Genomic DNA, 13,692 nt, shown 5'->3' with positions numbered 1-13,692 from the left:
ATAGGATACATCGTGCTAGGAGGAACACACATAGTGTTACCGAAGAGACTGCAAGGACAAGCACTTACACCGGTCCATGAAGGACATTTGGGAATTGTTGGAACCAAACATCATCTCAGAACAAAGGTTTGGTGGCCTGGCTTAGAGAGGGCAGCCGAGAAACATTGCAACGTATGTCATGGGTGTCAAATTGTAGCCTGGGGCCTACAAGTCTAGCAGGTGGTCCCTGGCAAGATGTTGCCATAGATCTGCTTAAACCATTGCCGACTAACCACTCTATACTTGTGGTGGTGGATTACTACAGTCGCTACTATGAGTATGACATCATGACTTCCACAACGACAGAAAAGGTCATTGACAGTCTGTTGGACTACCAGTTTCCTGCAGATCAGACCAAGGACCCCAATTCAAGTCTGAATTTCTCACTGGCACTCATCCAGGGTGGACGCTCCCCTTCCCTCTCCCTTATCTCTCCTGCTAGCTTCTTTGTCTTGTCTTGTCTTAACTTTCTTGTTGCCTCTCTTTGCACTGCTCTTCAAATCTAAACATTGGAACTATTTAACTGGCCTCAAGGAAATTGTCAAGATCTTGGGTTTGGGGGAACCTGCTTGTCGTGACGGCACGGTTGTTGCTGGACACACAACATACTCTTGGGAGAAGAAGGAGTGCCACGTGCCTGGCGACCCTTCCAGTCGAGGACGTGAAGATATCCACCTATTGGGAATTAGGACAACAGGACATCTGCTGATTGGAGTAAAAGCATTGCTCTGGTTTGTCGACAAATTGGAAGTTGCTGGCAGTCTTCAAAGTACCCCAAAGCTGCCACAAATGATCGGAGGATGCGGGAAGAACTGTGGACACTCTTGTGATTTAGATAACATCGGACTGTCTGCCCCGCAGGATGAATTTTGAGGCCCAGTCATAGACAATTTAGAGTGAAAAGCAAATTTAATTTTCACTTGCATACAAAACATTCTAACATGGATTGTTTCCCTGGCTTCGAGACTCTCCCGAAGAGGCAAAGACACAACAAACTCCCTTCTTGTCTCTCATGGACACACACCTGTTGTTGTTGACTTTGGACTAGCAACTGCACAACATCAATGCCGCTTAATAGAGACACGCGGCAGGCTTACACACACACATGCATCCACAAAATATATGCCACACACACATACCCAACCCCCCCATCCAATGCCCTTGACGCGAATCCCTTAGGGGTGATGGACGGATGGGCACGCATGAAGCGCTGCAGCCTGCCACCATAGCCCACCCTCTCCCTTCCCTCTGTTGCAAGTTTCGAGATGTATGTTGTAATATGTATATGTGCTTTGCTATGCAGGTTTTTTTCCCACTCCAGACTGGGCCCCCTTAGGAACCTAGTCTAGATTGTATTTTTCTACTCATCCTCCCGCAGCATTTACCTTTTTCACATCTTTTACGGGGCACCTTTTATCGATCCATCAGCGTTCCTGTTCTGTAACCATGTACACTATTTGTTTGTCTCATCTTGAACGGGTTTGTGCTGAAAACAAAGTTTTGTTGCACTTGTGCGATGACAATAAAGACCTACCTACCTACCTACCGAATTATTCAGGGAATATTGTGAGGCAAATGGGATCACACACGTAAAGACAACGCCAAAGTGGGCCCAAGCGAAGGTCTGGACTGGAAACGGGAACTGAGAAAGTATGTCACGGTGTACCGGGGCTTAGAACATGCAACCACCGGGAAAAGCCCAGCGGAGCTGCTCTTCAACCGGAAGATGAGAGGAAAATTACCAGAGGCACATGACACACAGGAGGTGACACCGTGGACTGAGAACAGTGCACTTGATGTGGACACACACACACACACACACACACACACACACACACACACACACACACACACACACACACACACACACACACACACACACACACACACACACACACACACACAGACTGATGTCTATCACCCACCACAACAAAGCATCCAGGGGTCAGAGATGTTCTGGGCCACACCTAAAAGGGTTACAAAACCCCCTGAAAGACTCAGTGATTTTGTTCTGAACTGAATTGCACATTGATTAAAAAAAAGATAAATGTGGAATGTTTGTTTAAGTTGCCATTGTTTATGTATGATGTTATTACAGCGGTTGTGTAAGGCAGTGTTTTTCAACCTTTTTTGAGCCAAGGCACATTTTTTTCATGAGAAAAATAGGGAGGCACACCACCAGCAGAAAAGGTTAAAAAACGAAACTTCACCAGGTTGTCGTGCCTTATTTTGAGTTTGTTGTTGTTTCCTGTGTGTAGTGCTTTAATTGCTGTCTTGCGCTGTTATTTTGGTGATCCTTCCTGTTTTGTTGCTGTTCTCCTTTAGCAGCGTCACGCCTTCTTTTCTGCTCCACACGCTGTAAGTTTTTGCTGTCGTCCAGCATTCTGTTTTTGTTTACTTTGCAGCCAGTTCAGTTTTACTTTTGTTTTGCATAGCCATCCCTATGCTTCAGTGCCTTTTCCTAGCGGGACTTGCCTTTTGTTCATTTTTGGTTTAGGCGTTATATACCTTTTACCTGCACGCTGTCTACCGCTCTGCATATTGGGATCACGACAAACCATCCTCGACGCGTTCCGACTTCTACAAAGCAATGAGCTACCTGCTGCCACCTACTGATATGGAGTTTTACATGGTTACCCTGCCGAGCTCTACACAGCACAGGCACTAGACAACGGCACATTATTATAATTATTGATTTGCAAAAAATGTTTTTTTTGACCAATTAGGTGAAGTTGCATCATTTCCCACAGCACACCAGACAATATCTCACGGCACACTATGCCGCGGCACAGTGGTTGAAAAACACTGGTGTAAGGTACACGTTTATTTCCAAGGAAAAGGGGGATGTCATTTGTTGGTTCCACCGTTCATTATTTTGCCTTTCATTAGCATCATAGGCGCCAATCTACATTTCTGCCAGTGGGTGCTAGGTGTGTGTGTATTAGTGTTGTCCCCATAACAATATTTTGGTACTGGTACCAGTCCCAAAAGTATTTAGATACGTTTCGGTACTTTTCTAAATAAAGGGGACAACAAAAAATATCATTATTGGCTTCATTTTAAACAAAAAAATCTTACGGTACATTTAACATATGTTTGTTATTGCAATGTTGTCCTTCAATAAAATAGTGAACATACTAGACAACTTGTCTTTTAGTAGTAAGTAAACAAACAAAGGCTCCTAATTAGTCTGCTGACGTATGCAGTAACATATTGTGTCATTTGTCATTCTATTATTTTATTTAAGAACAAGTGGTAGAGAATGAATTATTAATCTACTTGTTCATTTACTGTTAATATCTGCTTACTTTCTCTTTTAACATGTTCTATCTACACTTCTGTTAAAATGTAATAATCACTTATTCTTTTGTTGTTTGATACTTTACATTAGATTTGGATGATACCACCAATTTGGGTATCAATCCGATACCAAGTAGTTACAGGACCATACATTGGTCATATTCAAAGTCCTCATATTTCCGGAGTTTATAAACATAATATACATTCATAAAAAAGAAAGAAGATTTTGTAGTGTTAAAAAATATCGATGTAATCATAGTAGTATCAACTAGATATGCTATTGTACGTGGTATCATTACAGTGGATGTTTATATTGTAGCGTCCCGGAAGAGTTGGTGCTGCATGGAATTCTGAGATTTTTTTCTGTAGTGTTTATGTGGTGCAAATAATCTTCCAAAATGTGTTTGTCGTTGTTGTTTAGTGTGGTTTCACTATATGGCACATGTTTATGACAGTGTTGTTTAGTGTGTCATTTACCGCCCGCCCAAATACAATAAGGACTTCATCGATGACTTTTCGGACTTTTTAGCAGGAATTATGCCCCGCTATGATCGTGTCCTCATTGTTGGAGATTTTAATATCCATGTATGCTGTCCCGACAAACCACTGGTGAAGGATTTTTTAAACCTTATTGACTCTTTTAATTTGACACAGTTTGTGTCTGGCCCCACACACGGACGTGGTCACACGCTTGATCTTGTCCTTTCATATGGTCTACCTGTGTCTAACTTGGACATTTGTGACAATGTGCTTTCAGACCATATGTCTGTCATATTTGAGGCCAGTTTTAACCGCTTGACAGCTGGAGCGCGCGCTCCTGCGCGTCTCTGTCGAGTTTTTAACCCTTCCACTGCTGGTCAGTTTATTACTGCTTTTAACCAGGTTTTTTTACCCTCTGACTCTGTTTTTTCTAGCACAGAGTCTGTTTTTTCTGACACTGAGAAACTCAATGTATTGTTTGACTCCACCTGTGACACAGTTTTGAACTCAGTGGCTCCTTTAAAAATCAAAAAGGCCAAAACTAAATCAGAACCCTGGTTTAATGAGAGAAGCCGTGCGATCAGACGTGAGTGCCGCAAAGCTGAACGCAGGTGGAAGAAGGACAAGCTTCAGGTGTCACTCCAGATTTTAAAGGACTGTTGGCATCGATATCAGAGCACAGTAAAAGAGGCAAAAAGAGAACATTTGGCAAACATTATTGCCTCAAATAGTCTTGACCCTCGTGTTTTATTCAAAACCATTGACTCTGTTCTTAATGCCCCTCAGCCTACATGTTTGGAACCCTCCTCTGAATTGTGCAATGCCTTTTTAAAGTATTTTATTGATAAGATTGCCACAACGAGGGCTCTCATCTCTGTTCCGACCTCTGACCCTTCTGTCCCGTTTAACTACTCTGCTGTTTTTAATCAGTTTGAGCAAGTGACTCTGCGGCAGTTACAAGAGTTAACTAATCATATGAAGCCCTCAGGTTCCCCCCATGATGCTGTCCCTCCTACATTTTTTAAAGAAGTGTTTTCTTGTATAGGGCAGCCTGTTCTTAACATTTTAAATAGCAGTTTGTTTTCTGGTGTGGTTCCTACCAGTTTTAAACACGCTGTGGTTCAACCACTTTTAAAGAAACCTGGTCTGGACAGTTCAGTTTTAGCCCATTTTAGACCCATTTCTAAGCTGCCTTTTCTCTCAAAAATCTTGGAGAAGATTGTTTTTACCCAGTTAAACACTTTTTTAGAGGACTCTGATATTTTAGAAGTCTTTCAGTCTGGGTTTAAACCCCTCCATAGTACCGAGTCAGCATTAGTAAGGGTTTTTAATGACATCTTTCGAGCAACAGACTTAGGTGATCATGTGATTTTAGTTTTACTCGATCTAACAGCAGCATTTGATACGGTGGACCATAATATATTAATTAGCCGCCTACAACATCAAGTGGGCATCTGTGGTACTGCCCTGAGTTGGCTGAAGTCATATTTGACTAACAGGACCTTCTCTGTAAATGTTGCTGGTTCTGAATCTTCTGTTGCTCCCTTAACATGTGGGGTCCCACAGGGCTCAGTTTTAGGACCACTGCTCTTTTCTATTTATTTACTTCCCCTGGGCTCAATCCTAAGAAAGCATGGTATTTGTTTTCATTGTTACGCTGATGACACACAAATTTATTTTCCGTTAAAGAAAAATCATGCCTCTTCAATACAGCCATTACTTGCTTGTCTTGATGACATCAAGGCCTGGATGGCCCTAAACTTCTTAAACTTCAATGAAAAGAAGACAGAAGTAATAGTGTTTGGACCTAGTGGTACCTGTGAGCTTCCCCCTGTTGACTTTGGCCCCTTGGCTTTGTACGTTAAGCCCATGATCACCAACCTGGGTTTTCGTATTGACAGTGATTTTAAATTGGACCGTCAGATTGGCACAGTGGTGAAAGCCAGCTTTTTTTATTTACGTCAGCTGGCTAAGGTTAAAAACCTGCTTTCTAGGCAACAGTTTGAGACAGTAATCCATGCCTTTATTACATCTCGGCTGGATTACTGTAACGCTTTATATTTTGGAATTAGTCAATCCTCCCTCTCACGTCTGCAGCTGGTCCAAAATGCAGCTGCCCGACTTTTAACAAACACAAGAAAAAGAGAGCACATTACTCCTGTTTTAGCCTCCCTCCACTGGCTGCCTGTGTCTTTTAGAGTCCATTTTAAAATTATCTTACTTGTTTTTAAATCCTTACATGGTCTTGCCCCACCTTACCTCTCTGAGCTGCTCCACCTCTATGCCCCCACCCGGTCCCTCAGGTCAGCTGATCAGCTGATCCTGGAGGTACCCAAATCCAAGCGTAAGCTCAGGGGGGACAGAGCCTTCTCTGTTGCGGGCCCAAAACTCTGGAATGATCTTCCACTTCATGTGAGACAGGCCCCTTCTTTGGCTATTTTTAAGACCCTTCTTAAAACCCATTTTTATTCACTGGCTTTTAACCCAGCATGAGACTTTAAACTGTTTTTAACTTTTAACTTTTTTAACTGCTTTTTATCTAACAAAATTGTTCTTAGGGTAATTTTGTATTTGCTTTTTTAATGTGTATTTTACTTCTGTTTTAAATTTTATTTTTTAGTCTGTCCTTTGCCTTTATTTCTTTGTGGTGTACAGCCCTTTGTTTTTCAACTGTGGTTGTTTTTAAAGGGCTTTATAAATAAAGTTGGTATGGTATGGTATGGTGGTTTCACTATATGGCACATATTTATGACAGTGTTGTTTAGTGTGGTTTCACTATATGGCACATGTTTATGACAGTGTTGTTTAGTGTGGTTTCACTATATGGCACATATTTATGACAGTGTTGTTTAGTGTGGTTTCACTATATGGCACATGTTTATGACAGTGTTGTTTAGTGTGGTTTCACTATATGGCACATATTTATGACAGTGTTGTTTAGTGTGGTTTCACTATATGGCACATGTTTATGACAGTGTTGTTTAGTGTGGTTTCACTATATGGCACATATTTATGACAGTGTTGTTTAGTGTGGTTTCACTATATGGCACATGTTTATGACAGTGTTGTTTAGTGTGGTTTCACTATATGGCACATATTTATGACAGTGTTGTTTAGTGTGGTTTCACTATATGGCACATGTTTATGACAGTGTTGTTTAGTGTGGTTTCACTATATGGCACATATTTATGACAGTGTTGTTTAGTGTGGTTTCACTATATGGCACATGTTTATGACAGTGTTGTTTAGTGTGCTTTCACTATATGGCACATGTTTATGACAGTGTTGTTCAGTGTGGTTTCACTATATGGCACATGTTTATGACAGTGTTGTTCAGTGTGGTTTCACTATATGGCCCATATTTATGACAGTGTTGTTCAGTGTGGTTTCACTATATGGCACATATTTATGACAGTGTTGTTTAGTGTGGTTTCACTATATGGCACATATTTATGACAGTGTTGTTTAGTGTGGTTTCACTATATGGCACATGTTTATGACAGTGTTGTTCAGTGTGGTTTCACTATATGGCACATATTTATGACAGTGTTGTTTAGTGTGGTTTCACTACATGGCACATGTTTATGACAGTGTTGTTTAGTGTGCTTTCACTATATGGCACATGTTTATGACAGTGTTGTTCAGTGTGGTTTCACTATATGGCACATATTTATGACAGTGTTGTTCAGTGTGGTTTCACTATATGGCACATATTTATGACAGTGTTGTTCAGTGTGGTTTCACTATATGGCACATATTTATGACAGTGTTGTTTAGTGTGGTTTCACTATATGGCACATATTTATGACAGTGTTGTTCAGTGTGGTTTCACTATATGGCACATATTTATAACAGTGTTGTTTAGTGTGGTTTCACTATATGGCACATGTTTATGACAGTGTTGTTTAGTGTGGTTTCACTATATGGCACATGTTCATGACAGTGTTGGCATTGTTCATACTTCCACCCTTAGTGTGATATGTATGGCTGTTGAGTAAGTATGCCCTTCATTCGCTCGTGTGCAGTGTGTTTGAGGTCAAGATGATTATGTCATTAGTTCATTACCGGGCACAATATAATCTTGGTTAGGCTTTGTTAATTAAAGACTATATGATTAGTGACTTTTGTATTATGTAAAACAGACTAAAGTCGCCACAAAATTAACAACATCAAGAGTGATTTTTCAAAAAATGATTCTAAAGATTGAAAGTTGCCATCAATCCCACGGCGCCTATGATTAGCATAGTCCAGGTTTAAGGTGCACCAACAGGCAGCTTGAATGTACTTGAAGATCCTGCGTTCAAACAGCAATCTTTCTTAGCTTTTTAGTCATCTGTCTCTCTGTGGTTTTTTTTCCACCAGTGCGCTATTTGCTGAAGAACAATGTGAGCCCAGACCTCTGCAACGAAGACGGCCTCACCGCACTGCATCAGGTGATCTGCTTCTTTGCTTTGTTGTCACAGCTGTCATTATTTCTGTCAATCCTTAATGTTATATCTCTGTAGCTTTGTGACTTTACTTTTCCCACATAAAACATTATTTGTCTGATAATCCAACTTCAATATTTATATTTAGTTTTTCACTAAATTCATCATCATGAATTGTCTTATTTTGTATCAAGCAATGTGATACCTTTTCTGTGAGATGCGTTGATTCTACCACCAAAACTCAACTTTAAATATAATTTAAAATAACATCAGATATAAATTTGTACTGAAAAAAACAAAACAAGTAAAATGATAGTAAACATCCATCCATCCATTTTCTACTGTGGCGGAGGGTGCTGGAGCCTATCTCAGCTGCATTCGGGCGGAAGGCGGGGTACACCCTAGACAAGTCGCCACCTCATTGCAGGGCCAACATTGTATCAAAATATTAAATAATAAATATGTAGTAAATATACTGTAGTGTAAACAAATATAATGGATGATAAAAAATATATGTAGGCCAAAAAATGTTTTATGTTTTATTTTCATTGTTATGTCCATCCATCCATTTTCTACCGCTTGTCCCTTTTGGGGTCGCGGGGGGTGCTGGAGCCTATCTCAGCTGCATTCGGGCGTAAGGCGGGGTACACCCTGTACAAGTCGCCACCTCATCACAGGGCCAACATTGTATCAAACTAATAAATAATAAATATGTAGTAAATATACTGTAGTGTAAACAAATATAATGGTTGATAAAAAATAGATGTAGGCAAAAAAATGTTTTATGTTTTACTTTCATTGTTTTGTATTTTTATATTATATCATTGACATATTATTCACTTTTTATTTTTCTAGACATTGAGTGTAACAACAGGGAATAATTGTATAATTTTGGGCAGAATTGTTCAAATGTTTTTATAAATATTATTATAGACATGATTTTTGTATTAAAATATTAAATAATAACTACTAACTATCAAGTATACTGTAGTGTAAAGAAATACGTTTAATAAAAAAAAAAATATATAGGCAAAAAAAATATTTTAATTCAAATAACAATGGCAATATAATAAAACAATGACATTCAGTTTTTTAAATTGTATTTTTACCTTTCAAACGTGTTCTACCACCATAGGATGTGTGCTTCTATGTGTCATGGATACAATTCAATAAAATGCAAAACAACCGCACATTTATTGGTGCAATACATCATTGGACAATTTTGACCAATATTTTAAGTTAAAGCATAATTTTATTTTTGTAAATGTACACTATTTTGCCAAAAGTATTTGGCCACCCATCCAAATGATCACAATTATGGTGTGGGGTTGTTTTTCAGGAGTTGGGCTTGGCCCCTTAGTTCCAGTGAAAGGAACTTTGAATGCTCCAGGATACCAAAACATTTTGGACAATTTCATGCTCCCAACCTTGTGGGAACAGTTTGGAGCGGGCCCCTTCCTCATCCATCATGACAAGGTCCATAAAGACATGGATGACAGTGTCTGGTGTGGATGAACTTGACTGGCCTGCACAGAGTCCTGACCTGAACCCGATAGAACACCTTTGGGATGAATTAGAACTGAGACTGAGAGCCAGGCCTTCTCCACCAACATCAGTGTGTGACCTCACCAATGCGCTTTTGGAAGAATGGTGGAAAACTCCTATAAACACACTCCGCCACCTTGTGGACAGCCTTCCCAGAAGAGTTGAAGCTGTAATAGCTGCAAAAGGTGGATCGACATCATATTGAACCCTATGGGTTAGGAATGGGATGGCACTTCAAGTTCATATGTGAGTCAAGGCAGGTGGCCAAATACTTTTGGCAATATTGTGTATATTAGTGTCTTCAAAGTGTGCATTTCTTTACGAAAATTGGGACTTTTGTACCAGGCTAGACCCAATTATTCATTTTTACATTGCTTCTTATGGAGAACTCTGCTTCACTATACAAACTTTTCGATTTATCTGAACCATGTTCAAAAACCAATTAAATTCGTAAATCGAGGTTCCACTGTAGAAACAGGACAACGGTCACAACTTGAGAAGCTTTTTCCACCATTCTTCCAAAAGTGCATTAGTGAGGTCACACACTGATGTTGGTGGAGAAGGCCTGGCTCTCAGTCTCCGTTCTAATTCACCCCCAAAGGTGATCTATCGGGTTCAGGTCAGGACTCTGTGCAGGCCAGTCAAGTTCATCTACACCAGACTCTGTCATCCATGTCTTTATGGACCTTGCTTTGTGCACTGGTGCACAGTCATGTTGGAAGAGGAAGGGGCCCGCTCCAAACTGTTCCCACAAGGTTGGAATTGTCCAACATGTTTTGGTATCCTGGAGTATTCAAAGTTCCTTTCACTGGAACTAAGGGGCCAAGCCCATCTCCTGAAAAACAACCCCACACCATAATTCCTCCTCCGCCAAATTTCACACTCGGCACAATGCAGTCCGAAATTTAGCATTCTCTTGGCAACCTCCAAACCCAGACTGGTCCATCAGATTGCCAGATGGAAAAGCGTAATTCATCACTCCAGAGAAGGCGTCTCCACTGCTCTAGAGTCCAGTGGCGACATGCTTTACACCACTGCATCCCACGCTTTGCATTGGACTTGGTGATGTATGGCTTAGATGCAGCTGCTCGGCCATGGAAACCCATTCCACGGAGCTCTCTGCGTACTGTACGTGGGCTAATTGGAAGGTCACATGAAGTTTGGAGCTCTGTAGCAACTGACTGTGCAGAAAGTCTTTGCACTATGCGCTTCAGCATCCGCTGACCCCTCTCTGTCAGTTTACGTGGCCTACCACTTGGTGGCTGAGTTGCTGTTGTTCCCAAACTCGTCCATTTTCCTATAATAAAGCCGACAGTTGACTTTGGAATATTTAGGAGTGAGGAAATTTCACGACTGGATTTGTTGCACAGGTGGCATCCTATGACAGTTCCACGCTGGAAATCACTGAGAGCGGTCCATTCTTTCACAAATGTTTGTAGAAACAGTCTCCATGCCTAAAAGTGCTTGATTCTATACACCTGTGCCAAGTGATTAGGACACCTGAGTCTCATCATTTGGATGGGTGGCCAAATACTTTTGGCAATATAGTGTATTATATATGTACGTATATATATACAATATATGAAAATAGACCTGTTCATCTACAGCAGGGGTGTCAAACGTACGGCCCGCGGGCCGGATCAGGCCCACGAACAGGTTTTATGCGGCCCGCGGGATGAGTTTGCGAAATTTTGGAATGAAAGAAACTGCTCTTCTAAATGTGTCCACTAGATGTCGCAATAGCAATTCTTTGTATAATTTTAGATGATGCTACATATGTAAAAAAAAACAAAAAAAACACATGATCTTAGTGCACCAGTTGAGAAAAATGAGCAAACTACATAAATAACATCCTGTAATTTGATTTTGATATTTTTTTATCTTAATAGATTGAAAATTACACCTATGAGTTGACTGATGAACATTATCCCATCATTTATTCAGAAAGTATAAGGAACGACAAATAAAGATAGAATACTATTAACTGCAACATGTATGTGTAAAAAAACCCATCAACATTATGATTTGTTCATTTTCAGAATGTGCTTGTTCTATTTTTAAACAAAAAAAAAAATCTGAAGTTGTCTTTATTTTTAAGTTATCGTGCCGTGATTTTACCAGTCCGGCCCACCTGGGAGTAGATTTTTCTCCATGCGGCCCCCGATCTAAAATGAGTTTGACACCCCTGATCTATAGTGTGCGTTATAATTCGGTGCACCTTATGGGCTGAACAAACTGAACATTTTTATTTTTTTAAACGGCCCAACACAAATTGGACATGCACACACTTTTAATGACAATATGTATTAATATTATACAATATCTTAACAATATACAGTAATATTAACACTATACAATGCATTGTCAATATACAATTTAATAATATATAAAAAAGTATAATTTAAGGTGTATAATAATCGATTTTGAATCAAATGGTCAGGGTGCCCAAAGATTCCCAACTCTGCTGTAGTAGTGATCACTTTAAACCTCCCCGAAAGGTTCAGTCAACTTCAAAAGAGCTATGATTCAAGATGGCACCTGAAACAAATGAAATGGCAGTGGAGCTGGAAGAGGCTCTTCTCACAATGGCAGGTAGATGGTTCAGGTTATAGTGCAGGGTCATGAAATAAATCACGGTCATGTCAATGAATACTTCCCTATATCGTGTGTGTGTGTGTGTGTGTGTGTGTGTGTGTGTGTGTGTGTGTGTGTGTGTGTGTGTGTGTGTGTGTGTGTGTGTGTGTGTGTGTGTGTGTGTGTGTGTGTGTGTGTGTGTGTGTGTGTGTGTGTGTGTGTGTGTGTGTGTGTGTGTTCTTGTATTTCTACCCTTCTTGAGACATGAAAGAAGGAAAAGTAGCTTCCATATGAGGAGGTGTGAACATGTGATGACATAAATCATGGTCCCAATAACATTGCATCTAATAGAGAATGTCTCATTTGCACCCCTGCTGGTGACATCTATCAAAATGAGGGTGGTATCCAAAAAGGAGGGATTTTTCAAATTGACTGTGTGTCGCTTTTAAAAGTGCTCCCCCTCTGGCCAACATATGAAATAACAAGTGTGTGTAAGAAATTGAAATGCACCCCCTTTGGCCAAAATGTATTAAAAAAATAAATAAATACATATGTATATAGAGACATACTGTCATAACTTGAAATAAACAATGAAGATTATAAACCAATTACAAACAAAAAATAAATACATTTTAAAAAGGAACTAAAAGCAGTCTTTTTCTCCCAATGTGTCGACTTCTTTCTCATAAAATTGGGAAATATTTCTCATATTCTTTCTGTTTCTGTAATATTGCATTATTTTATCGTAAAATTGTTACTTTTTTACATAAAATTATTACTTTTTAATGCAAAATAGTGACATTTGTCATATAAAATTCCGACTTTTATCACAAAATTGCCAATGTGTTTGTTGTTCTTGTAAAATAGTGAAATCTTTTGAGTAAAATTATCAATCAATCAATCAATGTTTATTTATATAGCCCTAAATCACAAGTGTCTCAAAGGGCTGCACAAGCCACAACGACATCCTCGGTACAGAGCCCACATACGGGCAAGGAAAAACTCACCCCAGTGGGACGTCGATGTGAATGACTATGAGAAACCTTGGAGAGGACCGCATATGTGGGTAAACCCCCCCCCCTCTAGGGGAGACCGAAAGCAATGGATGTCGAGTGGGTCTGACATAATATTGTGAAAGTCCAGTCCACAGTGGATCCAACACATCAGCGAGAGTCCAGTCCATAGTGGGGCCAGCAGGAAACCGTCCCGAGCGGAGACGGGTCAGCAGAGCAGAGATGTCCCCAACCGATGCACAGCCTAGCGGTCCACCCGGGGTCCCGACTCTGGACAGCAAGCACTTCATCCATGGCCACCGGACCTGTGCAAC

General features: G+C 40.2%; 1 protein-coding gene across 3 annotated transcripts in view; it reads left to right on the top strand.

The window, feature by feature from the left end:
- Window positions 1-13,692, top strand: part of ppp1r16b (protein phosphatase 1, regulatory subunit 16B) — a 209,306-nt gene that overhangs the window by 149,843 nt on the left and 45,771 nt on the right. For all 3 annotated transcript variants that reach the window (XM_062038229.1, XM_062038230.1, XM_062038228.1), the window contains exon 3: window positions 8,182-8,252. In XM_062038229.1, the coding sequence (XP_061894213.1) occupies window positions 8,182-8,252 (71 nt within the window). The remainder of the gene's footprint in view (window positions 1-8,181; window positions 8,253-13,692) is intronic.

Source organism: Entelurus aequoreus, linkage group LG26 (assembly GCF_033978785.1).
Source record: "Entelurus aequoreus isolate RoL-2023_Sb linkage group LG26, RoL_Eaeq_v1.1, whole genome shotgun sequence".
NCBI lineage: Eukaryota > Metazoa > Chordata > Actinopteri > Syngnathiformes > Syngnathidae > Entelurus > Entelurus aequoreus.
This window is presented reverse-complemented; position numbering and strand designations above follow the sequence as displayed.